This window comes from Solanum tuberosum, unplaced genomic scaffold (genome assembly GCF_000226075.1).
Source record: "Solanum tuberosum cultivar DM 1-3 516 R44 unplaced genomic scaffold, SolTub_3.0 scf00379, whole genome shotgun sequence".
In the NCBI taxonomy this organism is placed as follows: domain Eukaryota; kingdom Viridiplantae; phylum Streptophyta; class Magnoliopsida; order Solanales; family Solanaceae; genus Solanum; species Solanum tuberosum.
Window position 1 is genome coordinate 79,451 of NW_006239309.1, and position 21,315 is coordinate 100,765.

Here is a 21,315-nt window from a genome sequence, read left to right on the forward strand (position 1 = left end):
CCACCCTGACCCCACCTCCCTTTGTATCTAGATTATATACAAATGCTTTTAGGATAATATATTTTGCTTACATACCTAATACAAGAAAACAAGTAAGAAACCCACTTATTTTCCAAGAAGACATTTTCCTTCATACCTAATACACCCTTAAATATGATTCCTCCTGAACCTCTTCTATTCCTAAGGGTGAAGTTGGACCTTAGAAATTTTGTATTATACATCCTAGTGAAGAAGTTAAATAAGATCTGCAAGATATATTTAAAGCATTTCTTTTGTTGTGGCATCCATTTCTGTAGGTTAGTGCTTATTCATCCTTTGCCAGAATGGGGGTGGGACTTGGACTAGAGCAGCAAAGGAGGAGGATGGATCCTAATACCAATGAGCCCTTGTTTACCAACTGCACGAGAGATTTTATTGGCACTCATGATTATATATTCTACTCAGGTATAGTAAAATATTCTCTCCGATTAGATTGACAATATATTTGTCACCTCAGTGTTTTCCTTTGTTGTTCTACAGTCCATAGTTTGATGGTGCAGTATATGCATGTCCTTGAATGTGTCATGAAGGCTGATATATGTGATGGTTGTTTTTTCAGCTGATTCATTAACTGTTGAATCTTTATTGGAGCTCTTGGATGAAGAAAGCTTGAGAAAAGACACAGCACTTCCCTCTCCAGAGTGGTCCTCTGATCATATAGCACTCTTAGCTGAGTTCCGGTGCAAGCCGAGAACTAGACGCTGATGATGGGTGTGTACTCCTTCCTCATTATCTGATCATGTCTTTAATGTGATTCGTCCTTTGGTGAGTGGGGGAGGGTAAGAAGGGGTTGTGTGGGTGCCCAATTTAGGAAACATAAAGGTGAAAAATGATCTGATTTCTAGTTTGACTACAACTTTTAATGATCCGATGATTTTATAATGTTTAGGACTAACAAAATCAACAAGTTATTTGGAAATAGTAAGGTGTCTATAATGTTTTGCCATCAACTGATGCGAAAATGATTTGTTGAATATGTTAACAAGCAGCATGCTATTGATTGATTCTATTGTTAGTATGGTATTCATGTTCAAACTTGATCAACTTCATTATGCATTTTAGCATTACATAGCGACTGTCCTTAAAAGCTTGTACGTCTGTTCAGGCTTTCATTATTCTTCATGAAAATGTTTAGGTGCAATAATTATTTATATCCATTTGCCACAGGTCTCACTGCAAAGGATGAGTTCAAAAATAGAAGCAGAAACAATTACAAGGATGAAAGATAAGTTATTGTAAGAATAGTAGATGGAGGCGCGTTGTTCTTTTTTTATTTTCCTCCTTTTTCTCGGTATCCTATGGTGGTATAGCTGTTGTGTTGAGCTTCTTTGTATCATGCTACATTTGATCTCATAGAAAAATTATGATAGTTTTTTAAGAAACATCTCCTCCCTTGTCTACCTTGCACTTTTTCTTCACAGGCTGTTTCAACATTTCCCTAGCAGCTACAATTAGCTGTATGTTTTTACTTTTATCGGCACTGAATTAAGTCACCGGGCCACACAGACCCAAGAATTTTCTTGTTTGGGTCTAGCCATTTGGTATTTCAGCTCACCGACTCGACTAGTTTGGGTTGTGTTGATGGTCTGTATAAAGGGGGAACCACTCGTTCCCACAGTTCCAACCCAAAACTTTTGGTTTGTGGGGACTATTCATCCTTCCACACCTCTTGATTGTCGTTCAAATTATGAGTTATACAAACAAAGAATGTTTGCACATCATCAAGAAATGAAAAAAGTACTCCTTCACCCTTAATTAGGAGGTCTCGGGTTTGAGTCCCCTTGGGTATAGAGTAGAGTCCCTAACAGTACTTCTTCACCCTTAACCAAGAGGTCTCGGGTTTGAGTCCCGTTGGGTATAGAATTGCCTTTGTTAGGGAGCGTTTTACCCTTAACGTGGGACTTTCGGTGCAAATTTGGATTAGTTGGGCTCTAATGTGTGTATCTGGACGTCGGGTAGGATATTGAATATTAAGTGAGTTGAAGTTCTTTGCATATGACAAATTTATAATTATTTTTATACGAGGATCATGTCAAAAAGGGTCTACAACAATAGGTTACTCCCTATAATAAGTACGCTTATTGGTAATATAAAAAAATAAAAGAGTAAATGACTTCGATAACAAGTTGAAATGTACTGATCCCGAGGCTAAACAACGAATAAATACTCAAACGTGAGAGCAAGGTATCACCCAACGAATGGACGAGCTTAAACGGGGTAGGGAGGCAAGAATCATGCTTTCAGAGATCCGATCCAATCCACATCTTATCTGAACTGCAAAAAATAACTGGGTGTAAATGTATATAAATTAAATAATAAGTTCTCTTCAACGTCCTTTGCTAATATATATAAAAATATTTATATATGCCTTCAATGGTGGCTTGAGACAGTTCTTGTTCAATCAGAAACTTACATATTTATATTTATACAAAACTCCCAAAAAGTATAAAGACTGGTATTTATATCCAGTAACAACATATCACTACTAACCTAGCTATGAGAATTTTTTTCAAAAGTTCTTTCAAGCATTCTAATTGTGAAAAAAATACATATTGGATCAGAAAGGGGAAAAGACAAACTTATCTACACTCGGTGTTTACAACAATCGAACCAATACATAACATATGTCTTCAACATACGCGTTATTCACTTAACCATGGTTAATCAACACGTATTTTACCTCATTTTATCATGAGAAATATTTTCTTATGTATACATCGAGTGTGAGTAAGTTTTTGCCGTATCATCAACGCTATCAGCTCCTGCTGGTCTCAAAACCAGAAATTTACTATGCTTGAGACTCTGGTCCTGCTGGTTTTGAGTTGAGAAGTGGTTGCAGTGCTTTGACAACAATTGTCATATTAGGTCGAAAATCGGCCTCGTATTGAACACAAAGTGCTGCAACAGCTGCCAACTGAGAAAATATTACAACAACAACTACGCCTCAGTCCCAAACATTATATAAAAATAGGCAAGATTCACAAAAGTAGAAGAATTGTTTCGAGTAAAGTACCTTAGCAATTGCTTTCGGAGGATAGTCATTATTTAGCTTAGGATCAACACATTGCTTCACTTTGTCTTCACTCAATCTTGGAGTTGCCTGAAGAGAATTTCGAGTACGAATCAGCAGACTGGTGAGTGGTGATATACAACTACTACATCTCAGTCCCAAATAAGTTTGGATCGTTTGTCTGGATCATTATACAATAACAATATTTTTACTGTGAGGATTCATCATGAATTGACAAGTTTTACGTTGGCTGTCAGCATACCTCAATCCTCCTTACTTGGGACCGACAATGTGAGCAAGCTCACATAGGCGGATTGGTGGAATTATTAACACTAGAAAAGAAAGAGGTATAGGAAAAGAAGCTACCCAAGTGACAAGACTCTGTTGCCCTTTAGGCATTGTATGATCTACTGGCTTCCTTCCTGTCAACAGTTCTAAGAGCACAACGCCAAAACTATAAACGTCACTTTTCTGAGTAATCTGTCCTGTCATTGCATACCTACACAAAAATGCGATACCTTTGTTTAACATAAAATAAACCAGCCATTTCGGAAACTTGTCTAATTACTTGATGCACCAACGTTATTCGTTGTTTCTCTTAACATAACAGGATTGCTTTGTCCGATTTGTGGTGCAAATAGAACAGCTTGAAGCTACTGTGTGATCTTGATCGTTTCTGTTTTATTGTTGTTTTGTGAAAACTGCGTAAAGCAATAGGCTATCTAGAGAAACTACATGTTCTGCTGTTATAAGCAGGGCTTACTCTGGTGCATGGTAGCCAAAAGTCCCCAAAACTCTAGTGGAATGTAGACGCGCAGCAGTGTCAGAAGACTGGTTCGAGATGTTGAAATCAGCAACTTTGGCTGTAAAATCATCAAACAGCAATGCATTGCTTGATCTAACATCGCGATGAACTACAGGTGGCTGAATCTTTTCGTGTAGATACTCGAGGCCTTTTGCTGCACCATAAGCAATTTTAACTCTTTGATTCCAGGTAAGAACTGGACCTGGCTCAGCACCTTGTACACCTTTTCTACCTGCAACAATAGAACAACTACACCTCAGTTCCAAATAAGTCGGGGGTCCAAAATCAACTAAACACTACAACAAACAGAAGGATTTGCGCAACAACTATCAGTATTATGACAGAACCTTTGACATACCATGTAAAACATCATGTAAAGATCCCATTGTCGCGAACTCATATACCAATATACGATTGTTCCCTTCGAGACAATAGCCAATCAGAGTCATGAAATGCTCATTTTTAAGCCTTGAAACCATTGATAACTGAAATAAGTTGAAACATTTCAAGTATAAGTGTACTTTTCATCATACTAAAAAGGAAAAAAAGGGGCATTGATTCATTAACCTGAGCTGCAAAATCAGAATCTGGTTCTGGTGAAGCACTAGTATCCAACTTCTTGATTGCTACTTGCTGTCCATTGCTTAATTTAGCGCAAAAAACGCGGCCATAAGATCCCTCTCCAACCAAAGCTTTCTGACCAAAATTTCCTGTCAATCTGTTTAGTTCATCCAAGGTGAAAACTGGTGCTTCAATTGGTAATACTTTCTGAGGAGTTCCACCTCTTGCAGCACTCCTTGGCTCTCCTCTATCACTTGCTACAATACAAACAAGTCGTCATCTGCTATATGAATCTTCGTTGATCATGTTTATAAACTTCTCTATTTTCTTTTATCGGCATATAAATCTTTGATAGGATTAAATGACTCCTAGAACATAGAACAAACATATTCTCAACTAAGTTGTGTCATCTATATCGATCTTTTTTTTCCTATTGTACCCTATTTTTCGCTAGATCTACACGGATTCCAAGATATTGCAGGTCTTTAAAGAAAACTTCATCTTAGTTCTATCACATTTCAAAAAAGTCACACAGACTTTATGAGATAAACAACTATTAGTTGAGTAACTATCTGAAACATATTCCTAACTAATTGGTATGGCCTATATAGATTCTATGTATCTAATAATTGTGTCCAAGAGTATACATCATCGTCCCCTTTTAACACCTTCAATCAACATAGTTTCGTACCTAAGGGTCAATCCATCTAGAGGTCGATACAGAACATACAAATGAAAATTACATCGGGTTAAAAAACCGAAAAAGATAAAATAATATGATCATTACCACCACCAGTACCACCACCATATGGATTGCCAGCTCTAGGAGGAGCTGTGTTCTGATTGGACGGCGGACCGCCGCTATAAACGTCTTCTTCTCCACCTCCACAGCAAGACATTTTTATTCAATCAAAGCTGCAAATATTCCTTTTAAAAAAAAATTAATCCAATGCCTCCCAGGAGAAATTTACATGCTGCATTATCAGTATTCCTAGGAAAATTAAAAAAAAAAACAATTATTAGAAAAAATAAATAAATTCCAAAAAAAAAAACATCAAGACATATCACAGATTAATTCAATATTTAAATATATGAACAGGAATGTCTAGTATATATCACGGAAATCATACCATAGAAAAAATGCACCTCAAAAATATTTTCTGATGTTTGATTGGTAAATGAAATTTAACATATATAATATTCCCAAATTGGAAGTGTTTTTTTTTATGAAATAATAATATAATGTTCGAGTATTAGTTAATTATAAGATGTTTAAAAGTCTAGATAGTTATGCTCCGTCAACCAAACACCAGAAAATGACATTCATCATACCAAATAAACATGAAATGGAAAAATCACTACTATGATATTAAACAATTCAAATATGATCTTCCAATAATTTTCAACATATTTCATTTTTCGATTTCATGAACATTATGAAAAGAATCGATGAATCGAAGAAATTAATATTACGTACCAATTTTATTTATTTTTAAAATTAGGAAATGAATGAATCTGGAAGAAGAAATCACAACAAAGAAGAAAGAAGAGATTTCATGGTAGAATAATTTCAGCCATTTCTCTTTCTTTCTTGTTATTCTTCTTTTTTTTCTTTCTTCTGTCCCAAAAAAATTGATGAAATTTTTGAGCAAATAATTTTTTTCCCTTTCTGTTTAACGAGAAAATCGCATGAAAATACTCTATTTAACCACTTTCTGTATAAAATACAATATGGAGAATAATTCTTCTAAAATGTCACCATATTATTTTTTAAAAATTGTTTGCCTTAACTTTTTAAAAAGGAAACAAGTCATCTAGATCTCCTCTATGGAAAACATATTACTCCCTCTGTCCCAATTTATATGACTCACTTTCCTTTTTAGTCAGTCCCAAAAAGAATGACACATTTTTATATAAAGTAACAATCTAACTATAAAATATCTATTTTACCTTTAATGAAATGATTTACAGCCACACAAATTTCTATCATTCATTTTGGACCACAAATTTTAAAAATCTTCATTTCTTTCTTAAACTCCGTGCCGAGTCAAAGTACCTCATATAAAATGGGACGGAGGGAGTATATATTATAGAAGATATAAGAGATTATAATAATATTTTGGTCCCCAATTGTAAGTAAATTCTAATTTTGGTTCATGTGATATATGACTAGTATATGTAATCTTCAATTAATTATATTGTGTATGTTACGTTTGGTCTTTATGCTTGTGAATTTTTAAAACTTTAATGAATTACTAACTATTAAATTATTTTATTCCTCATATGTTAAAATTAAAATTTATCATTAACTTAAAAGTCAAAAGTGTTTATTATCTCAAGAATCAAGATATATAACAATAATCCAAGAAGGAAACAAGCCAAATTTTGCTCTATGGAAAATAAATTATATCTAACAAAAAATTAAATACATAAATTTTAAATCATATAACAATATAGATAGTAACATTTTGATTCTTTTAGAAATTTCACCATATTAAATTTTATACACTACTTTCCAAAAAAAATTAAGAAATTTGCATTATAAATAGCCTCTTTCACCTTACAACAAAGTGCACTACAAACATTTGAGATCAACTTCAAATATTCAATAAGAATGGCTAAGTTTTTAAACTCAATTCTTTGCTTCTTTCTTATTCTCTCAGGTTTGCTCATTTCTTTCTTTTTTTAATTCCTTATTTACTATCTTATTTGTGATAAAAGAAAGAGCTTAAGTTATATACATCGTAATTGTAAAAAAAAATTACACAACTAAGCCACCTTTACATGTTCTAGCCAGAGGGAAAGCCAATTTTTTTTAATTTATGGGTTTTGAAGCGTAATCTTTTTGAGTTTTGACTGTCAAAACTATTGAGTTTTGTCGAATCAGAAGCTAAAGTGGTAGCTCCGCTTCTGACTGTAGCAGAAGTACATGCACTCATTTCAAGGGGTGCAACACTTCTCAATTTGGGCCTCATATTTCTCCTATACACCATGTTCATATGGAGTTGTATTCCCTAGGGTATGCAGTTATCTTCTCTGGCTTGACAATAGTCAAGGGAAAATCACTTGAGCTTTTTCGCAGTTACTCCTTCTTTCCGCAGGTTTTTGGAATTCGACATCAGGAAGTGTTTTCACACCATCGACCGATATCGACTCATCCCAATCTTTAAGGAAGAGATCGGCGATCCCAAGTTCTTTTACTCCATTCATAAAGTCTTTTCCGCCTCTAGATCCCCAAGTCTCCATGGTCGTTCTTTTTAACATCTCTTTCTATTCTTCTAATGTAATAATCTGTCTTATTTTCAAGATTACAGATCCAAATTTTAAAGAAGTTTATCTATAGATATCCTTTGAATTAGTTGATAACGTAAAAATTATTTACACTGACGATGTATGATTCAAGATCTAAAAGAGAATTATTATAATTCTTGTTTTATTGATATATAAGTGTTATTTGTTTAATTTTGGTACAGTTTTGGCAATTACTGAAGTAAAGGCCCAAAAGAGATGCACTGCAATATTGGATCCAACAGGATGTGTACTTGTTGATTGTCAAAAGAGATGCACTGCAATATTGGATCCAACAGGATGTGTACTTGTTGATTGTCAAAAACAATGTTTAGAGAAATACAATGGAAATGGGCTTTGCACTGGTGGAGTCACTGGCCCAATGAATTGTGTTTGTGTTTTCAATTGTAGCTCCAACTAATGTTCCTTCGATTAAACACAAAATATTGGTCTATTTATGAAATAAAAATATGAATGGTTATTATATCAATGAATACTAGTATTATCTATTCTAAAAGATGTTTCTATCATTTTATACAACTTTTAATCGGCTATTTTATTGTAATATCATCTTGTTTATTTTGTTTTTGTCGATTGCTGTTTTTTTAGGTTTTTTATCTAGTGTTTGATTTCGATTTTGATGCTGACTGATTTAGGTTTGGTTTAGAAAGTTCCACTTTAAAGATTGAAGATGATTTCATTTTTAAAGTTTGAATCTAAAACCTCCGATTAAGGATAGATGAATATTTTATCACTGACTGAAATTATTGTGGAAATTGAAAGAAGAAATAATTAGATAGTTATCCCAACTTTAAAACGGCATTATATTATTATTGACAACATAACTTGATGGTCGATGTGTCAAACATAACAATTCAAAATTACAATATATAAACTAAACTTTCCTATTAACAAAAGGTATGTAATTGAAATTGATGACATTCTTTCATTCTTATAAAGATCTCGAGTTTGAATTTTGAGAACTGACAAGCTCATTGTAAAAAACATTTTCCTCTTTATGAATTCTATGCAATATACATTTAAATTAACCAACTTAATAATTTTAGATTAAAATAATTATACCAAGTAATACTAAGATTATGCCAGGAGCATAATTTGGAGCTAGAATATCTAGACTAAATAGTAACTTGATTATTTTGTGGATTGTTTTCTTACATAAATATTTGATTTATTAAACTAACAACGAGATATGATATAAACCGTTTTTATTCGTACATATGATATATACTTTGATCAAAGTCGAAATATAGCTTTAGATCTTCTTATTTTATGTTATAAACCATAGATTTCTGAAATACAATATTAGATCACACTTTCTATTTTTCTAAAAATCTAATTCAATCAATTTTAAAACTACATTCCATAACTTTTCAAAAAGGAAACAATCAATCTTTTCACTATGGAAAGTATATTATAAACAATTATCTTTGCAATAATGTAATAATATAAGAAATAACACTTTGTTTCTTCTAAAATGTCATCAACATTAATTCTTTAAACAACTTTCTATAACTTTCTAACAAGGAAACAAGGCATCTATGTTTTGGTCCTTCTAATATATGATTAATATATGTAATCTTCAATTAATTGTAATGTGTACATTACATTTAATTTTTATGTTGATGAATTTTTAAAACTTTAATGAATTATTAACTATTAAATTATTTTGTTGCTCAAATGTTAAAATTTAAATTCATCATTAACTTAAAAGTCAAAAGTGTTATTATACCAAGAATCAAGATATAACAATAATCCAAGCTTCTATGTGTCATCAGAATCAATTCCATTAAACTACTTTATATAACTTTTTTTTTCAAGAAGGAAACAAGTCATATTTTGCTCTATGGAAAGGAAATTATATCTAACCAAAATTAAATAAATAAATAATAAACTATATAACAATTTGGAAAGTAACATTTAGATTCTTTTAAAAAATGTTACCATATTAAAATTTTAAACACTACTTTCCAAAAAAATTAAGAATTTTGCATTATAAATAGCCTCTTTCACCTTACATCAAAATACACTACAAATATTTGAGATCAATACTTCAATAAGAATGGCTAAGTTTTTAAACTCAATTCTTTGCTTCATTCTCATTCTCTCAGGTTTGCCCATTTCTTCTTTAATTAATCTTTATTTATTGTCTTGTTTGTGATAAAAGAAAGAGCTTAAGTTATATACGACGTAACTATAAAAAAAATTACACAACTAAGCCACCTTTACATGTTATAGCTAGAGGCAGAGCCAAAAAATTTAATTTATTGGTTTTGAAGCGTAATCTTTTTGCTTGTCAAAACCATTGAGTTTTGTCGAATTAAAAGCTAAAGTAATGGTTTTGCCTCTTCTAACTGCAACAGACAATCTATCTTATTTTCAAGATTACAAATCTAAATTTTAAAGAAGTTTATCTGTAGATATCCTTTGAATTATTTGATAACGTAAAAATTACTTACACTTGTGATGTATGATTCAAGATCTAAAAGGAGATTACTTGTAATTCTTGTTTTATTGATATATAATATTATGTGTTTATTTGTTTAATTTTGATGCAGTTTTGGCAATTGCTGAAGCAAAAGCCCAAAATGATAAATGCTCTGTAATAATTGATCCAACAGGATGTGTACTTGTTGATTGTCAAAAAAACTGTTTGGAGTATTACAGTGGAAAGGGGATTTGCATTAGTCACCCCCATAGCCCAAAGATGTGCGTTTGTGTTATGGATTGTGGCTCCAATTAATGTATCTTTGATCATAACACAAATATTGGTCTATTTATGTAATAAAAATGTGAATGGTTATTATATCAATGAATACTAGTATTATCTTTTCTAAAAGAAGTTTTTATCATTTTGTACCTTGTTTAACTTTTAATCGACTATTTTATTGTAATATTGTTCATGTTTATTTTATTTTATTTTTGTTGATCGTAGTCTTTTAGATTTTTCACCTGATGTATGATTCCGATTTGGTTGCTGATTGATTTAGATTCGATTTAGTAAAGTTTCACTTTTAATGATAAAGCACTCTGCATTGAAGATGACTTTATTTTTAGAGTTTGAATCTAAAACATTCGATTAAGGATGGATGAATATTTTATCATTGATTGAAATTATTGTTGAAATTGAAAGAAGAAATAACTAGAAAGTTATCCCAACTTTAAAATGTCATTACATTATTATTTGGCAACATAAGTTGATGATTGATGTGTCAAACATAACAATTCACGATTACAATATAACTAAACTTTCCTATCATAAAAAGACCACAAAGATATTATAGTGAACTCGAATTCTCAACTGAAATACTCAATATTATATAATCACTAATAGCCAAATTACAACGGCAACACTTCAACTATTGATTTACAACACAAAATACTGAAATAACAAGTAACTCAAGATAGAGATAAGAATGAAGATAAGAAACTTAGACTCTAGAAAGAGATGAGAGGATCTAGAAAGAGATAAGAGGATCTGACAGTTTCTTTCATGATATGCATGAATTCTCCAAACCACAGTGACAACCCTTTTATCTCTACTCAATCTGGATTCCAAACAAATCTATTATTGGGTTGTCTTATTCTTGGGCCTTTTCGTGGCTTAGCCCTGGACCCAACAACTTGTCTAGCCTCTGGGCTATTTGTGTTCATAGCATATATGTAATTGAATAGATGAAAGATCCTTTCATTCATATAAAGATCTCGAGTTTGAATTTTGAGAATTGACACTCATAAAAAAACATTTTCCTCTTTACAAATTCTATGCAATACACATTTAAATTAATCAACTTAGTAAATTTTTGAATTAAAATGATTATACATAGTAATACTGAGATTATGCGTTGAGCATAATGTTGCGGCTAAAATATCAAGATTAAATAATAACACGATTACTTTGTGGATTGTTTTTTCCATAAAAAATATTTGATTTATTAAACTAACAACGGGATATAATATAAACTGTTTTTAGTTGTACATATCAGATATACTTTGATTTTCAATTTTAATCTCAACTTTCTTCAAGGAAGTTGAAAGAAGAGTTTGGAGAACGACATCATTGTCATTTTGACATTGAATCTCGAAATTAATTATCTTACAAATGTTAGCCACATAAAATATTATATAAAGACAAAACAACAATTACAATACAACTAATCTTGGAATAAATAACTCAACCAAATGAAAAATATAATGATTTCGCATTTTATTCAAAAATTATTAACTCTATATCTCTTTGACCAAATGAATTCTTACAAAATTAAATGAAGATCAACAACCAAAACAAAACAAAAAAAGAGGGAGAATTTGATCAACTTGCACCTTACTTGTCGTTTCGTCATAAATAATTTCAGTCATATGTATTTTTTATACTCACTAATTTTAAAGATTGTTATTTTTTAGTTATTAATAAGATGAAAGTCATTTACCGTTAAAAAAGAAAGAAAAATGATCTCCCTACTTATGAGTGAAAAATAATTTCCTTATGACTAGTTAACTTTCTATTACTTGTTTCAATTAAAATATTATTATTTATTGGTGATCAATAATTTCATTGAAATACTCTCAAGTTCATGATATATATATTCAAAAAATATCTTCCATAAACCAATCAAACACCAAAATATATTGCTTATAAATATTTTAGAATATGTTTACTATATAAAAAGAAAGACTTTCGTCATACCAAAGTCAAATGTTATATATATGGTAAGTAAACTATATATCTAGCTAATTACCTTTCAAAATAAATCAAGTTTTTAAAATAAATCATTTATGTTATGTATGGTAAGTAAATTATACATCTAGCTAATTACTTTTCAAAATAAATCAAGATTTGAAAACAAGGCATTTATGTTATGTATGATAAGTAAATTACACATCTAGCTAATTTCTTTTCAAAATAAATCTAGATTTTGAAAATAAATCATTTATGTTATATATGATAAGTAAATTACACATCTAGCTAATTACTTTATGAAATAAATCTAGATTTTGAAAATAAGTCATTTATGTCACATATGGTAAGTAAATTATACCTCTAGCTAATTACTTTCTAAAATAAATGTGAATTTTGAAAATAAGTCACTTATGTTATGTATGGTAAGTAAATTATACATCTATCTAATTACTTTTCAAAATAAATTTAGATTTTGAAAATAAGTCATTTATGTTATGCATGGTAAGTAAATGATACATCTAGCTAATTACTTACCAAAAAAAAATCTAGATCTTAAAAATAAGTCATTTATGTTATGTATGATAAGTAAATTATACATCTAGATTACTTTCCAAAATAAATCTAAAAAATTCACACTATAAAAGCCCCTTTCACCTTGCTTTACCAAAACACACAACTCTACTAGAAAAATCCCTTAAAACATTTGAGTTCATCAAACTTCAATAATGGCTAAGTTCTTGAGCTCTATCATTTGTTTCTTTCTCATTCTTTCAGGTTAGTCTCCTTTTTCTTAGTAAAATAAATCTTTTTATATATACTTATTGTTTTGTTTGTGATATAGAAAAATAGTTTCAAATTCAAGTCATTAAAAATAGCTTTTTCTTTTTTTTGAAATCCATGAATTTCAAAAACCATGACATTATATATATTAAATTTGAAAATTCATAACATTATCATGGTGTTTCCACATCACTTTTGATATGTAGCCCATAATTTTTACTAATTTTTGATGTAGTTGCAATGACAAGTACACAAGTGAAAGCCCAACAAAGATGTTCTGAGACATTGAAGGCCTCAGATTGCACCATAGCTGAGTGTCAAAGTGAATGCTTACAAAAACATAATGGAACTGGAGTTTGTACTGGTGGCAATGTAGGCCCGTTAAGTTGTGTTTGTGTTTACAATTGCTAGCTTCAATATTTTGAACTCTCCCTTTTTATGAAAAAAATGAGTTATCAATAAAATATTAATCATTTTCCTAAGTATTGTTTCATTCATTCTTACCTCATTTAAGTTTCTTTTAAATATATATGCATATATATTATTGTTTTGCCTTATTTATTATTTCGTCCGCGACTAAAAAATACATTTTATATATTGTTGACAATCATATGAATTTTGATTAACCATCGATATGATTATTTCACCAAACATAATTGAGATTGAAAAGAAAAATCAGAAACGAATATCTTATAAATTGTTTTAAACGATTACAGTCAATCATAAATATATTGATATACTTATTTACATCGAACATATTCGAATAATATAATATATGAACACTCTCTTTTTTTCTTTTTATAAACTCATAAAACAATAAGTCATCTATTGAAAAACAACAATTAATCATATAAATTTTCAACTTAAAATTAGCTCATAAAAATAGTCTAGATAGATTCGCTCCAACAAATTAAGTTTTTAGATGAGATTATCACACATATAATTCACGTTATTTAAAAAAAATCGGGTGGGAATTCTCGATTAATGTAGAGTGTAGACTAATTAAAAGGTGCAAGATTTTTATTTTAAGTAATAAAATAAATAAATAAAAATTCAGTCTTCTAGATCCTTCTCAGCAATTCGAGTCTTTTGGAACCCTCTAGAACCTTTTTTTTCCTTTTCTTTTTCTCTCACTGCGTTCCATTGGTCCATCACGTACTCCCGCAACACAGAATCAATTCCTCTCTCACGTGCTCATATCGCCGCTGCCGTACTCCGCCTCAGCGCCGCCGTAGAATGGCTCGTATTGGAGAAGGAGACAAACGATGGATCGTGGAAGATCGACCCGATGGCACCAACGTTCACAATTGGCACTGGGCTGAAACTGACTGCCTCGAATGGTCACGAAACTTCCTCACTAACCTTTTAGCCAACAAAACCCTAATTGACGGCGAAGGTAACCTCAAAATCCGGACGAAAAAGATCGAAAAGCTTGAAGGAGAAGCTTATGTGAATATCCGGAAGGGGAAGATTATTCCGGGTTACGAATTGAATTTGGTTGTCTCCTGGGAAGGGGAAGTGAAGGAAACTGATGGTAGTAGTGCGATGAAAATTGAAGGAAATGTTGAATTTCCTTATATTGCTGATGAGAATGCTGATGAAGATCCGGAAGTTAAGGTTACGGTTAAGGATGAAGGACCTATTGGGAAGAGATTGAAGGATGCGTTTGTTGTAAAAGGAAAGCCCTTTGTTTTGGAGCAAGTGAAGACGTATGTTAATGCTATGGCGAATGGTGGGCCTGCAAAGGAAGAAGGTGAGGTGAAGAAAGTAGTTAAGAAACCTGCTGGTGCTGGAAATGTTGCCCTTCCTCCTACGACAGCTGTGGATGAGAAGGCAAAGGTTGTTGTGGCTAAGAAGGAGAAGAAGAAGGAAGGGTTTAAGACGATTACGATGACAGAGAAGTTTAGCTGTAGGGCAAAGGATTTGTTTGAGATATTGATGGATGAGAATAGGTGGAAGGGCTTTACTCAGAGTAATGCAAGGATAAGCAAAGAGGTGGGAGGAGAGTTTAGCATATTCGATGGTTCAGTGACTGGAACTAATGTGGAGTTGCAAGAAGGAAAATTGATTGTGCAGAAATGGCGATTTGGTAACTGGCCTGATGGTTTACATTCAACGGTATGATTTCCTGACCTTTGCTTCTGTATTTGTGTTTGTGTGATTTGTCAAGAGTCTCCTTTTAATGTTAAATAAGCCAAATTACTTTAGTATTGAAATGATATGTATCTGAACAGAGCAGCACTGAAGTTAAAGAATGGTATAGCTGACCTCCACTAATTGGATTCGAAGTAGCTGATTGATTGATGTATGATCTTTTATGGGTTCGTAGTGTGTAGGATGAGTTATGTTCTAGCTAACTTAACTAGTATTTGCATGTTTTTGAAAACTTCATCTGAATGGGCAAAAGATATGAACTTGCGTCTTTTATTTTAATGTTAATAAGGCAAAATGTTTTTGTAGTGGAATGAAAAATTAGAAAGGAAACTGGAGAATGGTTTAGCTGACCTCAACTAATTTGGATTTGAGTTAGCTGGTTGATTGATATATGATCTTTTATGGGTTTGTAGTATGTAGAATGAGTTCTTTTCTTGGTAACTACTAGTATTTGTATGTTTTAACTTTGAATATTTCATATGAATAGGCAAAAGATGAAAGATTGAGTCTTCTTTTTAATGTTAATTAAGGCAAAACATATAGTATTGGAATTAAATATATATGATTAGAGTGGAAAGGAAGCTGAGGGATGGTATAGCTGACATCAACTAATTTGGATTCAAGTCTGATTGATTGATATATGATCTTCTATGGGTGTAAAGTGTGGAGAATGAGTTATGTTCTAGGTAACTTTAGTAGTATTTGTATGTTTTAGTTCAAATATTTTCATCTGAATAGGCTAAAGATATAAGCTTGAGTCTTCTTTATAATGTTAGATAAGGCAAAATATTTAGTATTGGGATGAAATATATCTGACAAGAGTGGAAAGGAAGCTGAAGAATGGTATAGCTAACCTCAGCTTATTTGGATTTCAGTTATCTGATTGATTGATATATAATCTTTATGTTCTAGGTAACTTTACTAGTAATTGTATGTTTAGTTCAAATATTTTCTCTGAATAGACAAAAGATTAACCCTGAGTTTTCTTTCTTAATGTCAATAAGATAAAATATTTAGTATTGGAACGAAATATATCTGATTAGAGTGAAAAGGAAGCTACTGTGAGGGACTGCATTCTTAGATGACAATGGAATAGGTGGAAGTTATGTGATGTCTATTCAAGTGTACAGTTCTTTGTTACTTTAGCTTCTTACTTGAACTAGAACACAAGCAATGACCATGGATGTTGAAGTCAACCCCTAGTTTTAAATAGGTCCAAATCGATACATGGTTTCGGGCTTTCGGCGTTGTTCTTCAACACAATTTGGTGTATCAATGGTGCTGTTTGAATTATTCCCCCAGGGCTTTGGTCTAGTGGTAATGGCGTAGCTTGTGAATGTCTGGTAGTTAAGTGGAGAAGGTAGAAGGGCAGACTCATCATGATAATCTCATACCTCACACAGGATAATCTCTCCAAAAAGATATTCCAGCTTGCCAACCGATCTACTTCTGCCACAAGAACACAGAAAGTGTCAACCACTTGCTACTGCACTGCCCTGTTGCCTCAAACCGTTGGAATATGTTTAGCTGTTCTTTTGAGTCTTTCCTAGGTCATGCCTTTCTCTGTTAGGGATGCTCTTGAAAGTTGGAGTTCATGGGAAGTTGACAAAGCTATCAAGAGTATCTCCGTGATGATCCCTGGTGCTATTTGGTGTTTATGGACTGAGAGGAACAAATGATGTTTTGATGAAATTTCAACTTCTAGAAATCTTCTGCCTAGTTTTAAACCATGCACCATTGGCCTTTAGGGATTTCCCAGTCATAAAAAATCATGTTTGAATTGATTTTCTAAATTTAAAACTCTCTTTATCCTCGCTTGTCATTTCTATTCATCGTACAGTGAGGTCAATATGTTTAAATAGATAGAACTGTGACTACCTGCTGGCGACAAGGCGTGTTGTGTGTTGCGAGCCTTAGGATCTAAATAAATGGGTCTGATGGAATGGTCTTTTCTGATACATCTCTGGTGATGATGAAACGTTGCAGGTCCGAATTACTTTTGAGGAACCTCAATCTGGAGTTACAGTAATCAATTTGACACATACAGATGTACCAGAGGAAGACAGGTGCGTTGTAGTTTATCTGATTACTTGTGTTAGTTTGCTTGTAAATTGGTTATACGAATTTTGCTACTGATGGTGCAGATATGGTAACGCAACTGTTGTGGAGAATACAGAGAGAGGATGGAGAGACCTTATCTTCCACAGGATACGGGCTGGTTTTGGTTTTGGAATCTAAATTCTCCACAAGTGTGGAATTTTACAATCGATGCTTCCCTTCAGTAACTGCATACTGTATGAGTCCGTTCAACTGAGTTTTTCCTGAGTCGATTGTCAGTTTCTTCAAGCTTAATAACTCAATTTGATGGTGAACTTTTAGAATTTGTCTCCAGTGGAACTTGTCTTCAATGAAAACTTATTCATCATTGTTGGACGATCGTTGCATCCAGTTTTTCGTTTCATTATTGCTTGTTTGGTAGTAGTTTGGTGTGATGGTGCTTCTTCCATTATTTTTTGTATGCATCATTTTGATATCAATGCCTACTGATGGGCTAGTGGCAATCCATTTTAGCTTTGTCTATTTTCAATCCGTCCAAATCTGATTCAACTCACCCACTTGCCACCACCATGTCAGCGAATATATATACTATTTGTTTCGAGCAAAGTTCTAAGTTCCAACATCACCAATTCACCATATTTGATAATGCAAAAAGGATCCTTTGTAACAACTGTACATATTGAAATGCCCTTTGCTGAATATACAAATTGATGTCAAACTTTGGACAAAGCAAAATAAATTTGTTGTTTATTTGGACTAGTAACAACTATATAAAGTTTTTGATCATTTCTCTCACTTCTTCAATTACAAGCCATGCCTTGTGCCCTCCAATCACCTCAGCTTTCATTTCCCCATCTTTCCACAACTGCAACAACAATTACGTCTCAGACTCAAACAAGTTTAGGGTTTGACTATATGAATTCCCTCTTTTGTTATTTAAGCTCATTTCATATCATCATCAAATTAAATTAAATGAAAAGATCTTTCGAACTTTTGAAAGGTTGGAGAATCCATAATGCTCACCTGAATTGTTGGCATTTTCTGGAAATCAAAACAAGAATAAATTAGCTAGCTAACACAGGAACATGAACAGCAATAGACAGCTAAAGATTACTTAAGTTGTTCCTAAAACAGTACTTACCGAGATGTTTCCGCGCTTCACTAAAGTTTGTGGCACTTTATTGACATCCACATAGTAGAATTTGAGTCTAAAAACAAGGTCATAAAAATCCAGTTTCTTGTCAAACTACTGCCAAATTAATAACATGGCAAAATAGTTCATGATTTCCAAGGCATTGTATTGTCTTTGAGAGCAGACATGAAAAAGGGGCTTACTTGGTATCAAACTCAGCAGCAAGTTTCTCCAATTTAGGCTTCAAATATATGCATTTCCGGCACCAAGTTGCCATCCTATCAATCATTTGCTACAAACAAATCAATCTAACGACAACTCTATGAATTTGATTCTGTCTCTAAAAATGAAGAAAATAATCATCCAGTGTCCGAAGTTCATTATCTAACTAATCCAGAGTAATACGAGATTCCATCTCTGGGATCAAACACGAGATTTGTGGTTAAAAGAAGGACCTTTACTATCAAAAAGACTTCGTCTCAGAACTCAAACTCAAAACCTATCATTAAAGGAAGGAGCTTTACTATCTAAAAGACTCCATCTTGAAGTTCAAACCTGAGACCTATAGTTAAAAGGAGGACCACCTATACAATCAAAAAAAGCTTCTTGTCTTAGACTAAAACCCGAGACCTATGGTTAAAGACAGAACCTTTACCATGCAACCACATTACACTAAAACTCGAGACCTATGATTAAAGACAAAACCTTAACAATTCAACCTCATTAAACAAAAATTCAAGACCTATGATTAAACACAAAACCTTTACCATTCAACCACATTAGACTACAACTCGAGACCTATGATTAAAGACAGAACCTTTACCATTCAATCACATTAGACCAAAACTCGAGACCTATAATTAAAGACAGAACCTTTACCATTCAACCACATTAGACTAAAACCCGAAACCTATGATTAAAGACAGAACTTTTACCATTCAACCACAGTCTTTCTTGTATCACAAAGAAGGTAAAGATAAGATTTTTACCAATCAATGATGATAGGTTGTGAAAGCTCTTTAGCAGAGTCTAAAATCTGATCAAGTTGTTCACTACTCTCAATGGGTTGCATCTCAACAGCAGCTGGTCTTGACAAATCTGCCCAAGAGGCATGAATTCTAATCTCCCTTTTTATTTTCTTCTTCCAATCACCTCTTCTTTTATCAACAAAACAAAATCCATATGATTTTACAATATTTAGATTCCCTCCACTGTTCAAAACCAGATGCTGATTCTCTCTATTGTAGATTTCTCTGTACAAAATTTGGGAATTTGGTGCTAAAATTGACATTTTTTTAGAAGTTTTTGGTACTTGAAAAGAGGTGACTGTATAAAAAAGGATTAGATATTTGGGTGTGTGAGGTTTTTTCCTCATTTTTTTAATTTACAAGTAGATATTTTTGCCAAAGGTACAAACTTGTGATGCATTCTTGATTTTATTGCTTGAAGGTAAAGCTTATCCACTTATCCTTGTAGAGTATTGGAGTTTTGTTAAAGGAAAAAGACCATTTGGTGCCCATCTTGTAGTAGAGTTGCTTTTTCTTAACCCTTTGTCCATGTGGAAACTATATCATACGATGTCAAATGGACATGTTAGGTTGAATTTGAACGAGTTAATATCGATGAATTAATTAATGAGAGATCATTAACTCGGTTAAAAGTTACTTGAGCTGAAATGAGTTAGATCAAAATGGGCTAACCAATAGATCATAATCTAATTCGAGTTTTGATCTATTTATTTTCTTATAATTTGTTTAAGTATCTGATAGCTTATTTTTCTTCTAAATATGATTGTATATCGTATATCAAACAAAAAGATATTTTTTTTAAAATGATTTCCTCCTTCGTAGGCTTTTTTTTTTTGTTTCCCACCCGGTGTCCGGAGCCCACATTGGAGCTCCAACCAACAAGATTTTCTCCATACTCAGGGCTCGAACCCGAGACCTCTAGTTCAGGGTGAAGCACTTCCACCAGTGCACCACAATCCATGTTGGTTCCTTCATAGGCTTGATACACCTTATTCCACAAGAAATTACATCTAATAATCTTGAAAATTGATGGTCTTGAGCTTTCGATATCCATTTGCATCAAGTTCAAAAGGAAAAACTTGTTGACCTCGAAGCTTTGTTCATTAGGCAAGTGAAGCGGGGACAAAATTTTAATATCACCGATCTTCAAGGTCATTCTTGTAAATCATCCCTCCACTCGAATCCTATGTAATTCTTATTGGGCCTATTAATTTAAAGCCCATCAGCATATTTGAGTTTAGGGCAACCCAACATAGATTGGGCTGATAAAGCCTATCAAAATAAGGAAGGAAGCACACTTGATCATTCTTTTGTTTACTTATCATTGTGGTGAAATGATAAGTACTCTTCTTTTTTTGTTTAGAGATCTCGATTTCGAGTTCAGAATAATAGAAAGTCTTCTTTAAACTTTATCCTCCAAAGTGAGATTTTTTAACACGGACATTAATTAATCAAACTTCAAAGCAAATATAATCTCCGGATGACAAAAAAAAAAAAGTTATAGTGGCTTATAGAGGAATCACATGACAACTAATTAAAAGTCCATGCTATTCTATTCAATTTTTATATTACAAAAGTGCGTGACAGAACTAAAAATTATCTCAGCATTTCGTCTTTTTTCTATTGGAGTCATCTAATTCTTTTTTTTTCTTTCATTTAATGAAAATTTTGGTTGAATTTTTATTATAGATTTAGTAAAAATTCATAGTAATTCTAAAGGTGTAATGAAAAATAGTTACATATTTTAAATTTGAAATTATA

At 32.4% G+C, this 21,315-nt stretch overlaps 4 protein-coding genes across 4 annotated transcripts in view; 2 read left to right on the forward strand and 2 right to left on the reverse strand.

Annotated features, from left to right (window-relative positions):
• The window catches only part of LOC102598581 (carbon catabolite repressor protein 4 homolog 1-like), a 9,532-nt gene extending 8,109 nt beyond the window's left edge, over positions 1–1,423 (forward strand). The window contains exons 10-12 of the mRNA XM_006362146.2: positions 297–444; positions 599–750; positions 1,207–1,423. Of these exons, the coding sequence (XP_006362208.1) occupies positions 297–444; positions 599–744 (294 nt within the window). The 3' untranslated portion in view covers positions 745–750; positions 1,207–1,423. The remainder of the gene's footprint in view (positions 1–296; positions 445–598; positions 751–1,206) is intronic.
• Positions 1,424–2,736: 1,313 nt separating this feature from the next.
• LOC102598911 (probable protein kinase At2g41970) lies at positions 2,737–5,325 on the reverse strand. The gene is made up of 7 exons (XM_006362147.1): positions 5,203–5,325; positions 4,422–4,672; positions 4,213–4,339; positions 3,813–4,086; positions 3,416–3,548; positions 3,053–3,139; positions 2,737–2,953 (listed from the first exon to the last, which is right to left on the reverse strand). The coding sequence occupies exons 1-7, from the start codon at positions 5,312–5,314 to the stop codon at positions 2,828–2,830; spliced, it is 1,110 nt and encodes a 369-aa protein (XP_006362209.1). The 5' UTR covers positions 5,315–5,325; the 3' UTR covers positions 2,737–2,827.
• Positions 5,326–14,271: 8,946 nt separating this feature from the next.
• LOC102599235 (activator of 90 kDa heat shock protein ATPase homolog) lies at positions 14,272–17,778 on the forward strand. Its single transcript, XM_006362148.2, has 3 exons — positions 14,272–15,300; positions 17,323–17,402; positions 17,481–17,778. Exons 1-3 carry the CDS (start codon positions 14,419–14,421, stop codon positions 17,572–17,574), a joined length of 1,056 nt encoding a protein of 351 aa, XP_006362210.1. The 5' UTR covers positions 14,272–14,418; the 3' UTR covers positions 17,575–17,778.
• A 226-nt stretch (positions 17,779–18,004) lies between these two features.
• Positions 18,005–19,926, reverse strand: LOC102599560 (thioredoxin-like 3-1, chloroplastic). The gene is made up of 5 exons (XM_006362149.2): positions 19,516–19,926; positions 18,730–18,804; positions 18,536–18,602; positions 18,418–18,435; positions 18,005–18,259 (listed from the first exon to the last, which is right to left on the reverse strand). The coding sequence occupies exons 1-5, from the start codon at positions 19,899–19,901 to the stop codon at positions 18,161–18,163; spliced, it is 645 nt and encodes a 214-aa protein (XP_006362211.1). The 5' UTR covers positions 19,902–19,926; the 3' UTR covers positions 18,005–18,160.
• Between the last annotated feature and the right edge of the window lie 1,389 nt (positions 19,927–21,315).